At 51.3% G+C, this 17,442-nt stretch overlaps 1 protein-coding gene across 1 annotated transcript in view; it reads left to right on the top strand.

The window, feature by feature from the left end:
* Positions 1-17,206, top strand: part of CASQ2 (calsequestrin 2) — a 281,710-nt gene extending 264,504 nt beyond the window's left edge. The window contains exons 9-11 of the mRNA XM_069635701.1: positions 636-736; positions 3,835-3,909; positions 14,523-17,206. Coding sequence (XP_069491802.1) covers positions 636-736; positions 3,835-3,909; positions 14,523-14,768 — 422 coding nt within the window. The 3' untranslated portion in view covers positions 14,769-17,206. The remainder of the gene's footprint in view (positions 1-635; positions 737-3,834; positions 3,910-14,522) is intronic.
* The last annotated feature ends 236 nt before the right edge of the window (positions 17,207-17,442 follow it).

Here is a 17,442-nt window from a genome sequence, read left to right on the forward strand (position 1 = left end):
TGCGAGGTGTCTCCCACAGGGCGATTGACTGCACGCAGCGATGTGCCGAGCCTGCGCCAAGTCCACGCAAAGTACGCAAAAGTACCGTGCAGTCAATTCCATGAATCGACAAATGGGATTTCGCTTGCGGTTTGGCAAGCAAAGTCCCTATTTGCCGCCCAGTTTATTCCACGAATCAGGGCCTGAGTTTGTGAGTCACATCAGATATTTAAAAAGTTATTTGAAATGTAATGTCACTCACTTCAGTTGAAAACCATATTTTTGCCTGCGTGACATAAGAGAAAAATGTCTGGGCAAACTGAATAAGTAAGCAATAGCCGGGTAAGTATCCATCACTCTGCTTATGTCTAACAAGGTACAACGCCCATCAGCTTGCGCCGTCAACGCCAAAATGTCGATCATTTTTAACCGACATGAAACTTGATGTCGAGCTGTGGACCCTTTACTGGCTGTGGGGGTCCATGCTGTGTCTGGGAGGGAAGGGATGTGTTTACAAGTGTCCCATCACCTTGAGCTAGCGGGCCATTACCAGCCGGGTAAGCCCTCCACCCTCCAACCTGCGCTGCGGCCATTAAGGTTTCTGACTCCATAGTGCCCCTTGAGTCTCACCTTTTGGGCCTGTACTCTCCTTTCAGATGGCTTCGAGTTCCTGCAGACCCTGAAGCAGGTGGCAAAAGAGAACACCAACAACCCAGACCTGAGCATCGTATGGATCGACCCCGATGACTTCCCCCTGGTAGGTGGCACCGCAGAGACTCAGTGCAGCTGCGCGTAGAAGGCGCGCAGCGTGGTGGTCAGCAGAAAGAAGCCTGTATCTAGCAACCATTACTGCAAAGGTCTCAAGCCTCCCAGGCCAAGTTTGAGATGCCCCAAAACGTTAACCCTTTCCCTGCTGGGACATCAACGCGTTCCTATGAAGATTAGGCCATGTAACTGTGTGGAGTCTACCTAAGTGCAGCGAAAGGCTTTATACTAGAAACACCAGGATGCAAAGTTACCTGAGCTGAAAAGCCACGCCTCTTCACCTCACACGTGACGTGGCACAGCTTGGCTGCCCCATCTTGTGTACCGCAGGAAGTCAGGGAGATATAAGCAGTCGTCCAACCGAGTTTGGTGGCGCTGCCATTGGCCCTACTTGAGCGGCCGCCATTAGGGGCTGCCTCTTGGGCCACGGCAGCAGCTGGGGGGGAAAGGGAAGGTTGGGTTTGGGTTTTTCCTCCACACCCCAGTGAAAACACTTTTGGGAGAAAGTGGTGCCGGTGAGGGTGCGAACCCGAGGGAGGCGGTGGGCAAATGGGCACTTACCTCAGCTGCGGTGCTCACCCTTGAAGAAAGGGGTTCCCTGGCACCTCTTTCCGCCATGCACCTTCCGGACGTTTGACTAGCTGCCCACCCCATGTTGGCTGGCTCTTAGTGGGGGAACTTTGGCATGTGCATGTATGGGGCACCTGAGGCATTGAGGGCTCTGTTGCCGTTGCTGACGGGACCCTCACAATCTTATATGGACATTTTATGACCATGAACCATTCATAAACTTGCAGTATGAACTATGCAGGTGTTTCAAAGCGCTCATTATCACCAAATGGTTGTAACTGTAGCTGCCTGTGTTGGTGTGCCTCTAGGCCATGGTCACGCGCGAGTGCGCCCCATATGGGTGCTACTTGAGCAGTGCTTCCATTGCTCCTTCCCGCCTTTATCCCATTCCTGGCTTTGGTCTCGCCCATCTAGGTTCTTTTCTTTGATCAAGGCGAGGCTAGTGCGCCTGAGCTGGGCCTCCAACAGGGTCTCTGATCTCCAGAATGTGCACTAGAAGAAGGCAGCGCGCGGGATAGTCCGCACGCCGCATAAGCGCGCCACGCTCTGCTGTGGTGCCAGCCATTAAATCCCCATGAACACAATGTGCCCAAAGGTTTTTTTATGTGGGTTATCCTGTCTCTGTCCCAGTCACAATGCAAGGCATGTCTTAAAACTTGACTAAACCAGCAAACTCCTTCCAAAATGCAATATATCAACATTTGCTAAGCGCTTCCCAGACATGTATAGGGCGCGAAACAAAACAGTCAGCAAAACGTTTCCAATCGATTTACGCAATGCTTAGAGAATGCATGGACTGCTTGTAGAAGAGAAATGCTTATCCCTGCTTGGGAACTGTTATTTGAACATTGCAAGCCCTTGAGAAGCGCTTGATAAATGCTAAACATGCTTCTTGTCTGCCTGATACGGTGCACGGCCTTCCCAAATCCTCATAGGATCTCAGTTATGGTACCTCCCATCCTAGAGACCGGCCTGTGGCCAGAATGTGGCCCTGGTCCTACTCACCACCCTGTGTCTACAGAGGAGGAGTGCATGGTTCCTCCACTTGGCGCCGCTGTGGCAAGAGAAGGCAAGGGTCCTGGCATCTAGTCACCCATGATGGGTTCCACCGCCGTCTGCAGGGCACGGGGCGAGCACTGCCCTGCGCCTGGAGACGTTCAGATCAAGGGAGGACATTCAGCGACGGGGGAAGAGAAGCAGGGCGGGGAGAGTCTAGGGTCGGAGGAAAGTTTGGGGAAACCCACCCCACACATTTACCTCAAATAGAGGGCATGCGCCCCTCACAGAAGGGGGGCCTATTTTCAGTCTAAGAATGTGGCTTTTGCTTTGGCTAACACTTGCAAGACTATTGCATTGCTCTGGACTTTCTGGGCTTAATCTGTGAAGGTGCCCCCTTTGGGTTGAGGACAGCTGCAGGGTCTCAGCCCTAGCCGACAAGTAGTGAGAGAAAAGGGGGTTCTTAACTCCACGCAAGAGTAGGAATCCTGTACAACTGTGAGCCGGTGTCCAACGATAGGAGGGTGGAAACTGATAGAAGTCCAACAAGAGGCGGCTGAAGATTGACCAATGCCCAACAGCAAAACAACAGAGGGCAAAGACCTGCCAGTGCCCAACAGTCAGAGAGTGGTGGCTAACTGATTGCCAACACCAAGTGGGCGAAGAGTGACGAGTGTCCAACAATAAGAGGGTGAACACTGGCCAGTGTCCAACAACAGGAGGTTCAGTATTGGCGGGTTTCCAACAACACAACTGCTGGTTGACCAGCGTTCCACAAAAAGGTAGAGACTAGTGTCCAACAAGAAGAGGGGGGAAGAGTTGGCACGAGGAGGCCGAGTGTACACAAGAGAGTCAGTGAGTAAGAGGGCCAATTCCTCCACTGTGAGCAGGATTTCAGTGCCCCCCAATCCGTGCGAGGAGGAGGGGGCAGGTTTCCTACGGATTGCAAAGAGTATTTATGTATTTATTTATATAGCGCACCAAGCCCCGGGGCATCTGGGCCCCAATGTCTGCACTAATCCTGGGGCAGCTTTCCAGCCTGGTTCTGGGAGCTGCCCTCTCTGTCTCTCCAGCAGGTTGGCCCTGAACGATTCTTAACCCCTTAACTGCCAGGCCATTATGCAAGCCTATGCAAAAAGGATGAGCATACTTGTCCTTGGCACTTAGGTTTAGGGGCTCCTGAGGGTACCCCGTGCAGCTGCTTCCACCCGGGGGGTCTCTCTTGGCCCCACTCATGTATATCCTGAAGGAAATGTCCGTGACCCTGGACCCCCCTGCATCCGCGTGCTTAATGTTTAAACAAGTGATCTTTCATGAGCAAACTTGGCTGCATTTTCCATCACGTTTATAAACTTTCACAGGAGACATTTTCCCAAAATGTTGATTTTGTTAGCGAGCCAGCTGTGAACCTGTGGATTCCTCTTCCGGCACGGGGTGGGGTTGCTCCCTGGTTCTGTGTGCTGTCATGTCTATGTTCATGTCTGGGGCGCTGCAGATCACACAATGCGCTCTGCTTCTTTGCAGCTCATCACCTACTGGGAGAAGACCTTCAAGGTCGACCTCTTCAAACCCCAGATCGGCGTGGTGAACGTCACGGACGTAAGTGTGAGACACGCCCGGGGGACGGGCTGCTGCGCAGTTACTCCCGCACTGTTTGGTTACTAAGGGTAGCATTATGGTATGGTATTGTTTATTTATAAAGCGCCTATACACAGGCAAGTGTTTCAAAGCGCTCAAGGAGGGTGGGAACATGGGGGAGGTGGAAACAACATTCGCTCACAGCCCTTGAATTTCTGAGACGATAATAGTCTGCACAGGCCGAGTAAGTGCGTAAAATACATTTAACAGTTGAGACTCAGCAAATAGGCCTGACGGCGATTCCGCGGTTTTATGACGTGCAATTAAGGGGCGGGGACAGGGGAGAAACAGACAGATGATCTTCAGGCATGTTGCGTTCGGATCGTGCAAGTGCATAAAAGGTAACAGGGGGAAGTCCAAGTGCACCGGGTCTGTGGGGACTGAGGTAAGTGCAGAGAGAGCCACTCTCTTGGGTTATTTCTCAAGTGCCGTGAAGGTGGGTGGGGTGTGTGGCCCTGAGGCAGGCATGAGAGAGGACAACAGAAATAGCGCCACACTCGTTTACTGTTACGCCACTCGTTCTGGCAGGAAATTCACCCTATCGTGAGTGGCGGGTGGCGGTGTTGATCCCCATTGCGATTCAGAGCACATATTGTAGCTGTTAATTCTGCTGCTGGTAAAGCCTCCATTTTATTGGGGGATATGCCCCCTACTCAGTGCAGGAGGCAGGTCCTCCAACTTACCGCCAATGCCATAGTATTGTAGCACAGTAAAAGTGGAGGTGTTCTGGTACCGCCACTTTTTTCCGGCCCTGCCATACTCTCAGTGTGACTTTGCAGACATCCCAGACATCCGCCCAACTGCCCCTGCTAAACGCGAGTGCAACGCTCCAGTCCTGCGCCCAAGTGGCCGCATTAACACCGTGACGGAAGGTGGCGGCTTGTGCGTGTGTGCAGTGAAGTTCTTTATGCGCTGCACAAACAAGAGGCGCCATACAGTGAGGTCTGCTGTGCACCCCTTACTTCGCAGCAAAAGTCTTGCGGCAAAACACCCGTCGTAAAAACAGGTGTCAGCGAAATGACATGGATCCCAAAGCCCAGCAGTGGGTCCCTGAAAGCCCCCACAAGGCTAGGTGCGTGCCCAGAATGTGTCCATCCCGGTGGGAACCCTAAAGACTCAAGGGCATGGTTTAGAGTGCCCCTTAGAGACGGCTCTGAACGCACTGGAAATGTGTCCCAAAGGCACCCCTAGCCCACAAAGTCTCAGCCTATGACTACAACACGCCCCCCACCCCCATAGGGGGGCGTGGCCGGTCAGTCCCAGAGTTCCTTATTGCCCTGATTTGATGACCCAGGGCAGTGGCCATTTAGCTCACCCCTGGAGCCTCCTAGTTCAGTCCTATGGTGCCATAATGGGTTCAAGTGGGAGAGCACAGGGGATTCGCTCATTTCCGTGGGGGGGGGTGAGCGGGGGAGCAGGCAGCATGTAAATGAGGGAATGGCACCTTGGCAGAGGGCGGGAGCATAGTAAGCCCTGCAGAATCTTATTACAGAAAGGGAAGCGTAAACAGAGGAATAGACCTTTCAGTGAGAGGAACCTGTGAGAGGAGGGAGGGCCAGAAGGGAGACAGACATGTTACATTCCCGGCACAGTTTGAGGAACATGGCCGTAGATAAGGTGCCAATTTAGGAAATTGCCTTCTGGGGCGGAACAACAGTTTCATAAATAGCTTATTCTGCAGCAATACCAAAGTGGCAGCTGGAATGGAATCTGCCGCCTTGATGCCCGGATTCAGAGGTGCATGCAAAAACAGGAAAGTGTAGTTCCATGAAGGAGCAACACTTTTCTTAAAAGCACCATATTCTGTTAAACTAATAATGTGTCGGCGGGGCCCCAGTGAGCTCCACTCATTCCTTCCGTGCAGACACTGCAGGGCTTTCTCCTCTGCAGAGAGGTTTTTGTTGACATGTTTATAAGAATGAGTTAAAAGACTGCACTTGTGAGGTGCCATTAACATTTCACACTAAAAGCTAGGCTTTCCCTGGGGGTAACACCTCTTTTCTAACTTACTGGAGGCTCTAGAAATCCACGGAGTGACGCTGGTGCACACGCTGCTCCCCCAATGAAAGAGTTTAGAAGAACAGCTCCCCTTCCAATCCTTCCACAAACCCCAGGATATGTTGGCTGGAAACTGGGGGGAGGGGAAAGGGGATGTCGGCTTTCTTCACTGCTTTTATCACAAGCTCAGAATAATGCCTTGTTCCAAAACCTTGTTTTACGGCATGGCAACGATCCTAGTGAGCACAGAAAGTACAGAGCTGCTGGCGGAGCAGATTCTGAAGCACAGCAACACTTCTGCAGCATGAAAAAAGGGGGGCAAAACTACGCCACCCCCACCCCCAGGTGTCATTAATGCACAATAGCTGCTTTATTCGTGTTAACAAAATAAGACTTCTATTAAGCAAGATAAGCAGTCCCTGCACACATGCAATGCACGGAGAAGCCGAGAGGTGGCAGTGTGAGGGCACAGTGAAACAAAGAAAAGAATCGATTCACTTTACATTTTGTGGCTCTACCTCTGCCCTAAAGAACAGGTCCACACGTTCCAATTCACTGCAAGCAGAACACAGTGTTATTTTAGCAAACTGCAAAATCCAGGCCACATTTCCCCTTCACTGAGAGCCCGATTCTGAGCTCGTGATGAAAGCACTGAAGAGCGCCGGCCTTCTCCCTGCCAGTTTCCAGCACCGCCATTCTGAGGGGGTGGCAGGATTGGAGAGGAGATGATATGATCTGATATGGCATTTATAACGCGCCTATACACAAGTGTTTCAAGGCGCGATGAGACAAGGAAGGGGGAACAGAGGGAGGACAGAGACAACGATCCTACTAGGCCAGGTGACATTGGGATCTCGCAAGTGCAGGGGAGGAGGGAGTGAAAAAGTGCCAGGGGAAAGGGGAGGGGGCAGTGCTGTACATGGGATCAAAACAATAACAAGAAGTGCGGCCGGCAGGTGCAAGGATAAGTGCAGACAGCAGGTGTCCAAAAGTGCAGGTAGGGTGACTGCAGGGTTACAGATACAGACCTAAGGGCAAGGGTTGCCAGGGAGGCAGTGCAGGTGTGCAACTGGGCGGCAGGGACCTAGGCCCGAGATCAGAGGGTAGCTGGGTGACCAGTGCAGTATGAGACACAAAATCAGCAGGGGAGAGGAAGAGAGAAGGCAGAAGCAAAGAGGAAGGTGTTGAGGTGCTCCAGGAACCAGAGATGGTTCTCCTCAAGTTTCAGAGAGGCAGGGTGGCTGTTCCAGAGGGAGGCCCCAGCAGAGGAAAGAGATCTACCCCCAACTCATTACTTGGAGAAGCAACTGTCCCTGAGGGAGTTGGAGGTGAAGGAGTGAAGAGCTCTAGTAGGAAGGTATTTACGAAGACAGAGTTAGAGGTATTGAGGCCCCAGAAGGCCTTGTGTATAATGCAGAGGGTCTTGAACTTAATCCTTACAGCAACTGGGAGCCAATGCAGAGATTTCAGTGCTGGAGAGATATGGTCCCTGGGCTTGAGGCCAAGGACAAGTCCTGCAGTCCTGTTCTGGGTGAGTTGCAGAGGGCAGGGAGTAGAAGCAGGTAGATTTAGATAGAGGCTGTTGCAGTAGTCCAGCCTAGAGGGAACCAGAGCTGGGGGCAGTGAGCTTCTGGGGGAAGGAGAGGAAAGGAAGAATACCTCTGAGGAGGTGCAGCTGATAGTGTGACTACTTAGTGACGTCAGAGATATGAGGAGAGAAGGAGAGTGTGGCGTTGAAGATGACCCTGAGGTTCTTAGCCTCACAGGTGGGAGAAGGAAGAGGGCCAAGGGAGGACGGCCAGAAAGTGACAGGAAAGGAGGGTGCAGGTGTGCGGATGAGGAGAATCTCTGTCTTACTGGCATTAAGGAAGAGATCGTTGGTGGCACACCACTCCTGGATAGCAGAAAGACAGTCAGAGATGAGAGAGGGAGAAGAGGTCTCAGAGGGGAGCCTGAAAACAAGCTGAGTGTCATCTTCATAGCACTGGACGTTGGAGCAGAGAGCGGCAAGGTGGTGGGCGAGAGGTGCCCGGTATTGGTTGAACAGCCAGGGAGAAGGATTAGACCCCCGGGGAACACCACAGGTAGAGAGGGAGATAGAGGAAAGAAAGGACCCAAGTTGGACCTTGGAGGGTCGATCAGAGAGGAACGAGGTTAGCCAAGCCAGAGCCAGCTGGAATATGGCCAAGGGAGGCCAGCCAGATGTCGTGCTTTCCAGCAGCAGTAGCTGCTAATATCTACAGTTTGGGGTTGGGGAGAAACCTGTGTGCCAGTGGCTCTGCGATGTTTCTTAAAACACTGCTACATTTCTGATTTAAGAAAGCTTTCTTAACTAGAAAAGTGGTGCTGCAGTCTAGGAAATGCTACTTTCATAAAGGGAAAACCTGTGCAGTACAGTTTAACAGCACCCCACTGATGCCATATTTTAACTCCTTTTTTTGAAGTCTAAACCTGTGCTTTTGGAAGGAGAATCCCCTTGCAGTGCCCATCCTGCATTCCTGATGGCTGCTAAGGCTGTTGAGGATTTCTTGTAGATGCAACTCTATTTTCCTTGGTTCGCCTAAAAGTTTTCTTTCAAAAATAGATAGGCAATATTAAAAAAAATATACTCGCACTTTTTTAAAAAAAATTCCTATGTAAAATTTTGAGCTATTCAAGCTCAAAATTTGCAAAAGCAAGCACATGGGCGGATCCATTTTGTGAAATGGAGGCCCTCCTGTGCTGGCTTTTGCTTTTGCGGCACTAATGAAGGAAAAGCCAGAGAGCTGTAGTAAACAAAAGCTACCACTGGGTGGCTTTTCCTTCATTGGTGCTGTACGCGGAGGACGGGGACCGGAGACTACAGGCAGAAAAGCTGCAGCTGCATCTCGGTAAGTGCTATTTTTTTTATAAAATAAACACTAGCTGTGTTTTTTTTTCTAAGTTTTCCAGGCTGGAGGAGCCCGGAAAACTTAGAAATAAAACCACAGATTTAAAAACGTTGTATTTATGTTTGCGGTCGCTTTTGAAGCGACCGCAAACATAAATACAACGTTATTGTGTTTGAAAACTCTGCGGTTTTTCTTTCCAAGTTTCTCAGGCTCCTCCGGCTCGGAGGAGCCTGAGAAACTCTGAAAGAAAAACCACGGCATTTTCAAACACAACCGCGTGTGTTTCTGTCTGCCTTGGCTTTCACTTTGGGTCTCCGGTGCTCCCCCAGGAGAGCACCGGAGACCCAAAATGAAAGCCAAGGCAGGCAGAAACACACGCGGTTGTGTTTACATGCCGCTGTGTTTCTGCCTACAGCTGATTTCACATTTGGGGCTCTAGGGCTCAAGGGGGGCCCAAGAGCCACAAATGGGAAATGCTAAATGCTGCAGTGTTTCTGTCTAAATCTGCTTTCCCATTTGGGGCTCTAGGGCTCCCCACGGGGAGCCCTAGAGCCCCAAATGGGAAAGCAGATTTAGGCAGAAACCCAACGCGGTTGTGTTTGAAAATGCTGCGGTTTTTCTTTCCAAGTTTCTCAGGCTCCTCCGAGCCTGAGAAACTTGGAAAGAAAGACCGCAGTGTTTTCAAACACAATAATGTTGTGTTTATGTTTGCGGTCGCTTCAAAAGCTACCGCAAACATAAATACAACATTTTTAAAGCTGCAGATTTATTTCTAAATTTTCCGGGTTCCTACAGCCCAGAAAACTTAGAAAAAAAAACGCAGCTAGTGTTCATTTTTATTTAAAAAATAGCACTTACCGAGATGCAGTTGGCTGGCTTTTCCTTCATTAGTGCCGCAAAAGCAAAAGCCAGCACAGGCGGGCATCCATTTCACAAAATGGATGCGCCCATGTGCTTGCTTTTGCAAATTTTGAGCTTGAATAGCTCAAAATTTTACATAGGAATAAAATAAAAAAAGTGCGTGTATATTTTTTTTATATTGCCTATCTATTTTTGAAATAAAAATTTTAGGCGGACCATTCCTTTAATAACTCCGGTTCGCAGTGTCCCAGTCACGCCGCCTTCATTTTGATTGCAACTTCTAATTAAGTGAATTTTCTCCACCAGGCCATCCTTAGCCTGGAGAAAGGCATGCATAAACCGTGCTATTCTTACGAGTCAGGAGAGCCAGTGCTCAGCAATGGACCTGGGTGGCCTAGGACCCCAGCACCGGTCCGCTGCCAGACATAATGTATTGTATTGGCTCCTTTCCTGGTGATTTCTGCCTTGTTTTATAGAGCACTAGGAGGAGAAGGCAGGTGTTTGGAAGGATGAGCTATTGGGTTTACTGGGATGAGTACCATGTGGTGAGATGATAAATCCCTCCAGTGAGGGCAAGCATTGGGTCACTGCGGGCCTGCAAGCGATGGGGAGCCTCTCAGGGGTTGGACTGCTTCAGAAGCAGCGGGATGGGGGGGATGGGACCCCGGAAGCTGGGTCCGCGCTCAATGAATACCCTAAGAATAATAATAATAATTATTATGAATGGCCGTGATTGGACAATCTTGATCTGCGGCAAGGCCCGGCCAGAGTACTGCTCGCTCTGCCGCCTCCTCTACCACACCGCTTGCTGCATCCCTTGTAGTGGGGGAGGGCGATAGGGGTGAGAAATGGTAGGTGGTGAGATGGACTGTTCACCAGAAGGCTATACCAAGAAAGGCTATAGCCCTGCTCCACAACCCTTAGATCCACTGGAAAGCTGGTGTAAGGGTGGGGCTCTACTGCAGCATCAACTGATGAGGATGATGGCAGCTCATCCATGAACACGGGTGGGGGAGGAGGGTGCACAGTCAGAGACAGGCAGCCAAGTTCAAAGAACAGAGTATGGCCAAGACCAAATAAGAAATTGGCATAGGGAGGGTCAAACAAGGGGTCCAGCACAGGCCAGGCAGTTAGGTAGGGTAGAGAAGCAGGGTGGGCCAAGGTCATAGGAGAAGTTAGGGTGGTCGCACAAGAGGGGAGTTGGCAGTAAACCAGGAATGTTGGCAGGTTGGAGACAGCGCAACAGGAAACAGTGTGCCAAGAGCTTAATAGAGGCTACAGGTGGGGAAATAGAGGGAGCGGGAGAACAGTGATTTGAGGAAGACCGAGGGGCTGCGTGGTACAGGTGAGATTCATGATCGCTGCTAAAGGGAGAGGGGGCAAGCCCCACCGCTGGAGGCAGAGCAGGGGCAAGCCGCACCACTGGAGGCAGACAGGGGGGGGGCAAGCCCCACAGCTGAAGGCAGAGAGGGGCAAGCCGCATCACTGGTGCCAGAGGGAGGCAAGCCCCACAGCTTGAGGCAGAGGGGGGTAAGCTGCATCACTGGTGCCAGAGGGAGGCAAGCCCCACCGCTTGAGGCAGAGGGGGAGCAAGCTGCATCACTGGTGCCAGAGGATCACTGGTGCCAGAGGGAGGCAAGCCCCACCTCTTGAGGCAGAGGGGGGTAAGCTGCATCACTGGTGCCAGAGGGAGGCAAGCCCCAGGCTTGAGGCAGAGGGGGAGCAAGCTGCATCACTGGTGCCAGAGGAAGGCAAGCCCCACCACTTGAGGCAGAGAGGGGGCAAGCTCCATCACTGGTGCCAGAGGGAGGCAAGCCCCACCGCTTGAGGCAGAGGGGGGTAAGCTGCATCACTGGTGCCAGAGGGAGGCAAGCCCCACCACTTGAGGCAGAGAGGGGGCAAGCTGCATCACTGGTGCCAGAGGGAGGCAAGCCCCACCGCTTGAGGCAGGGTATTCCAGCTTATCTGAGCTATTTGTGGAAGGGATTAGTTCAGTGTTATCATTTGCATAAGCTGGGGATTCCCCAATAGAGTTCCACATTTCTGGGTCCATATCAGGAACTCCCTGAAATATGATGTTTGGCCAACAGATGTTTTGGTATTGGCCTTTTACATTAGGAAGTCAGCAGGGATGTTGCTAGCTCTGGAAAAGACCTGGGGCTGTGCTAATGTCTGGACTGTCGGGGCCAGGGGGTAGCCTTTTGGTTGTAGCCCCCGTGGCTACAACCAAAAGACACTGGGCTATATCCCTCCCCCCTTCCCTAGCAACGTTTCTGGAAGACAGTGACTTGGGTGCTAGCGACTCTAATACAGTGACTTTGACGCTAGCAACTAATACAGTGACTTGGGCGCTAGCGACTGTGATACAGTGACTTTGGCTCTAGTGACTGTAATACAGTGACTTGGGCTCTAGCGACTGTAATACAGTGATTTGGGCGCTAGCGAGTGTAATACAGTGACTTTGGCGCTAGCGACTGTGATACAGTGACTGGCTCTAGTGACTGTAATACAGTGACTTGGGTGCTAGCGAATGTAATACAGTGATTTGGGCGCTAGCAAGTGTAATGCAGTGACTTGGGCGCTAGCGAGTGTAATACAGTGACGTGGGCGCTAGCAACTGTGATACAGTGACCTTGGCTCTAGTGACTGTAATACAGTGACTTGGGCTCTAGCGATTGTAATACGGTGACTTGGGCTCTGGCAACTGTAATACAGTGACTTGGGCGCTAGCGAATGTAATACAGTGACTTGGGTGCTAGCTACTGTAATACAGGGACGTGGGCTCTAGCGACTGTAATACAGTGACTTGGCCTCTAGAGACTGTAATACAGTGACTTGGGCTCTAGCGACTGTGACACAGGGACTTTGGCTCTAGTGACTGTAATACAGTGACTTGGGCTCTAGCGACTGTAATACAGTGATTTGGGCGCTAGCGAGTGTAATACAGTGACTTTGGTGCTAGCGACTGTAATACAGCTCTAGAGGCTGTAATACAGTGACTTTGGTGCTAGCGACTGTGATACAGTGACTTTGGTGCTAGAGACTGTAATACAGTGACTTGAGCGCTAGCGAATGTGATACAGTGACTTTGGCTGTAGTAACTGTAATACGGTTACTTGGGCGCTAGCGACTGTAATACAGTGACTTGGGCTCTAGAGACTGTAATACAGTGATTTTGGCGCTAGCAAATGTAATACAGTGACTTGGGTGCTAGCGACTGTAATACAGTGACTTGGCCTCTAGAAACTGTAATACAGTGACTTGGGCGCTAGCGATTGTAATACAGTGACTTGGGCTCTAGAGACTGTAATACAGTGATTTTGGCGCTAGCGAATGTAATACAGTGACTTGGGCTCTAGCGACTGTAATACAGTGACTTGGTCTCTAGAGACTGTAATACAGTGACTTGGGCGCTAGCGACTGTAATACAGTGACTTGGGCTCTAGCGACTGTGATACAGTGACTTTGGCTCTAGTGACTGTAATACAGTGACTTGGGCTCTAGCGACTGTAATACAGTGATTTGGGAGCTAGCGAGTGTAATACAGTGACTTTGGTGCTAGCGACTGTAATACAGCTCTAGAGGCTGTAATACAGTGACTTTGGTGCTAGCGACTGTGATACAGTGACTTTGGTGCTAGAGACTGTAATGCAGTGACTTGAGCGCTAGCGAATGTGATACAGTGACTTTGGCTGTAGTAACTGTAATACGGTGACTTGGGCGCTAGCGACTGTAATACAGTGACTTGGGCTCTAGAGACTGTAATACAGTGACTTTGGCGCTAGCGAATGTAATACAGTGACTTGGGTGCTAGCGACTGTAATACAGGGACGTGGGCTCTAGCGACTGTAATACAGTGACTTGGCCTCTAGAGACTGTAATACAGTGACTTGGGCCCTAGCGACTGTAATACAGTGACTTGGGCTCTAGCGACTGTGATACAGTGACTTTGGCTCTAGTGACTGTAATACAGTGACTTGGGCTCTAGCGACTGTAATACAGTGATTTGGGCGCTAGCGAGTGTAATACAGTGACTTTGGTGCTAGCGACTGTAATACAGCTCTAGAGGCTGTAATACAGTGACTTTGGTGCTAGCGACTGTAATACAGTGACTTGAGCGCTAGCGAATGTGATACAGTGACTTTGGCTGTAGTAACTGTAATACAGTGATTTGGGCGCTAGCAAGTGTAAGACAGTGACTTGGGTGCTAGCGACTGCAATACAGTGACTTTGGCATGAAGACCATGGAGTGGCAGGTGGACTCCTTCCACCACTTTTCTGAAGCAAAGGGAAAGGTGCAATCCCTTGATTTTATATTTGGGACTAGGGTTGTGAGGATACCTGCAGATCCGAGAGCCGTTATCCATCATTGCATGCAGAGTTTGGAGTGGGATGATAAGAGAAGTAGGAACCTTTCTTTCTTGGCGAGGTTTGGTTCCCCACGGTATTATATTATCGAGTACTGGATGTATCCGTATGTAGCCCTAGAGGGGGGCACTTTCTTCTGAGCACTACCCTGTGGTAAAGCTGTGTATCATCTGCATGCCGGTGGGGGCAACACCTGCATTCCCGAGCAGGGCCCCCGGGACCCCTTAGAGATACTCCACCATTTTCAGAGATTTGGGGAACACCAGGTGAAATGGGTACTGCCGGGCAGGGACTGTACATAAGTCTTCAACCTCTACCATTTGGAGGTGGTGTGTAGGCAAGCAAAGAGCCAGCACTGCCTTGGCTTCCCATGGCCAGGTGTTCACTGTTGCCAGACAGTAGTAATCGCTGCAGACCCTGGGAGCATAAGACATGCTCTTTGGGGGCCTTCTGACCTGTGCCTTTTCTGCATTACAGGCTGACAGCGTGTGGATGGACATCAAAGACGACGACGACTTGCCCACAGCTGAAGAGCTGGAGGACTGGATCGAAGATGTTCTCTCCGGGAAGGTAAACACTGAAGATGATGATGAGGAAGGCGACGACGATGACGACGACGACGACGAAGACGAAGACGAAGACGATGACGATGATGATGATGACGACGACGATGATGATGACGATGACGACGACGATGACGACGATGACGACGACGACGATTAAATCAGAGCAAATGGGCCACGGATAAAAGAGGATGCACTGCCCCATGGCTCCACCGATAGGGAAAGATGTTCTGGGAAGAGTCATTATTTGACCAGATCCATTCTCTTTTGTTAAGACTAGTTATATTAGGTCATTGAAATGCGCTAATGTCCACAGAATAAGAAATATTAGCGTCACATTGGTTTTCTAGGTCTTGTTCCTTGTCTCTTCACTGTATGGCTTTCTCTCTTCTAACACTTCTGCTTCACAGGCATTTCTTCTGGGCACAAAGATTCTGTTTCAAACTCTAGCTCTCACTCCAGTCTTGACTGAAGCTTCCACCCACTCTGGCACAAGGTTCCCTGGTTGTCATTGTTTTCCCATTGCTTCCCCCAACTTGTTACCTGCATGGGCCGTCATCCGAGTCATCCCAGTGGGGATGTCAGATTCCTGCGTTCTGTGGGGATGTCAGATTCCTGCGCTCCGTGAGGATGTCAGATTCCTATGCCCCGTGGGGATGTTCGATTCCTGCGCCCCATGGGGATGTCAGATTCCTGCAGCCGTGGTGATGTCACATTCCTGCGCCCCGTGGGAATGTCACATTCCTGCGCTCCAGGGGGATGTCAGATTCCTGCGCTCCGTGAGGATGTCAGATTCCTATGCCCCCTGGGAATGTCACATTCCTGCGCTCCATGGGGATGTCAGATTTCTGCGCTCCGTGAGGATGTCAGATTCCTATGCCCCCTGGGAATGTCAGATTCCCGCGGCCGTGGGGATGTCAGATTCCTGCGGCCGTGCGGATGTCAGATTCCTGCGCTCCATGGGGATGTCAGATTCCTGCGCCCCGTGGGGATGTCAGATTCCTGCGGCCGTGCGGATGTCAGATTCCTATGCCCCGTGGGGATGTCAGATTCCTGCGCTCCATGGGGATGTCAGATTCCTGCGCTCCGTGAGGATGTCAGATTCCTATGCCCCGTGGGGATGTCAGATTCCTGCGCCCCATGGGGATGTCAGATTCCTGCAGCCGTGGTGATGTCACATTCCTGCGCCCCGTGGGAATGTCACATTCCTGCGCTCCATGGGGATGTCAGATTCCTGCGCTCCGTGAGGATGTCAGATTCCTATGCCCCCTGGGAATGTCAGATTCCTGCGCACCATGGGGATGGCAGATTCCTGCGCACCATGGGGATGGCAGATTCCTGCGTGCCGTGGGCATGGCAGATTCCTTTGGTTAAAGCTGCGCCACGTGGATTATCTTCCCTGTGTGAATGTCCTTCCACAGCTGGCTCTTTGGGTTCCACTGGTTGGAGATGGCCTGCTGTACCTGGAGGTTGGCCCTCGCAAGATGTCGTTCAGCTAGACTGCGTTTGTACGGGTGAGGCACTGGGTATATGGATCTGGCCCTATATGGTCATTATGGCTTCTGCCTGTCTTGAGGAGTTGCCATGGTGGTTTGTGACCAGTTTGTGGATGGCGTCTGGGACTAACACATGACTCCACACCGGAGGGAAAGCCTGGGCGGGAAGAAGCCTGCGAACGTTGAATGTGGCTCCCCCAAAGTGATTCAGTGGGCACCACTAGGTCTGTATGCGTGCAACAATGGGCTGGGCTCCAACCTCAAGTCCACATGAATATGCCAGGACCGCTCCGGTAGCTTGCTGACCCTGGTGATGAGTTCCAAAGCAACCAGCCAGAAGATGCCAACACAAAGAGTGATCAGGAGGACGCTCTGTCGGAACCTGCGACTTTCCAAGGCCGCCCAGATGACTGAGCAGACGCCTGGAGCTTCCCTTGACCTGGCATCACCAGCAGAGTCACAAGCCACCAGTAGCCTTGATGGCTGGTCCATGTGTGGACATGGACACCAAGAGGCGAGATCACCAGACGCAGAGTCTCAGCGTCTGAGACCTGTGGATGCTAAAGACCCAGAAATTAAGATAGCTACACCGGGATCCGTACTTCTGCTCCCTGAATTGCACCGCGACTGCCCCTTCGGCCCCAGAAACTGCGCCTCCACTAAACTAGACATTGTCCTACAAATCCAGCTTCATCAGTTCTCCTTCTGCCGCTCTTCATCTCCAGAAGGTTCACAGCTGTCCTTCTTGCTTCTCCTCTAGCGCCACCATAATGCGCAGATGCACCGCCACTGACCTCTGACCTCCTTCCACCTCTGCAAATGACCTAGAGCACGGGGTCAGTCTTCAGCGTTAGGCCCCCACTTACCAGTGGGGGCCACACAGCATCCGGAGCAGGGAGGCAATTAATGCCCGCTAAATCCCAAGAGAGAATAAGCAGTGGCAGAGCAAGTACAGGCCCTGCAGTGCCCAGGAGAAACCTCAAATAAACCTCTTACTCTAAAGCACTGGGTGACCTTTCTTCATCTAAACCTGAACTACATGCCTGTTACTCTCCATGTATTCTTACCTACATGCTACGACGTATAAAGTGCATTGAACGGCTGTGTGGACATCCTTTCATTCAAGGTAATACTTTAATAGCGTGTGGTCCTGCAGAGCTGATTGCCACAGTAGGGGACTTCATGGCCGGTAATGGCCCACCAGTGTCAGGTGATAGCCATGAGCAAAAAAATGGCGTTTACCAATAGCTGAGGGGCATCCCTGCACTGCGGGACCTAATCCCATGGGCGTCATTTTAGAGGGGGTGGGGGTAACGGTGCTTGTCCCCCCCAACCTTT

Source organism: Ambystoma mexicanum, chromosome 7p (assembly GCF_040938575.1).
Source record: "Ambystoma mexicanum isolate Mex_15411 chromosome 7p, UKY_AmexF1_1, whole genome shotgun sequence".
In the NCBI taxonomy this organism is placed as follows: Eukaryota; Metazoa; Chordata; class Amphibia; order Caudata; family Ambystomatidae; genus Ambystoma; species Ambystoma mexicanum.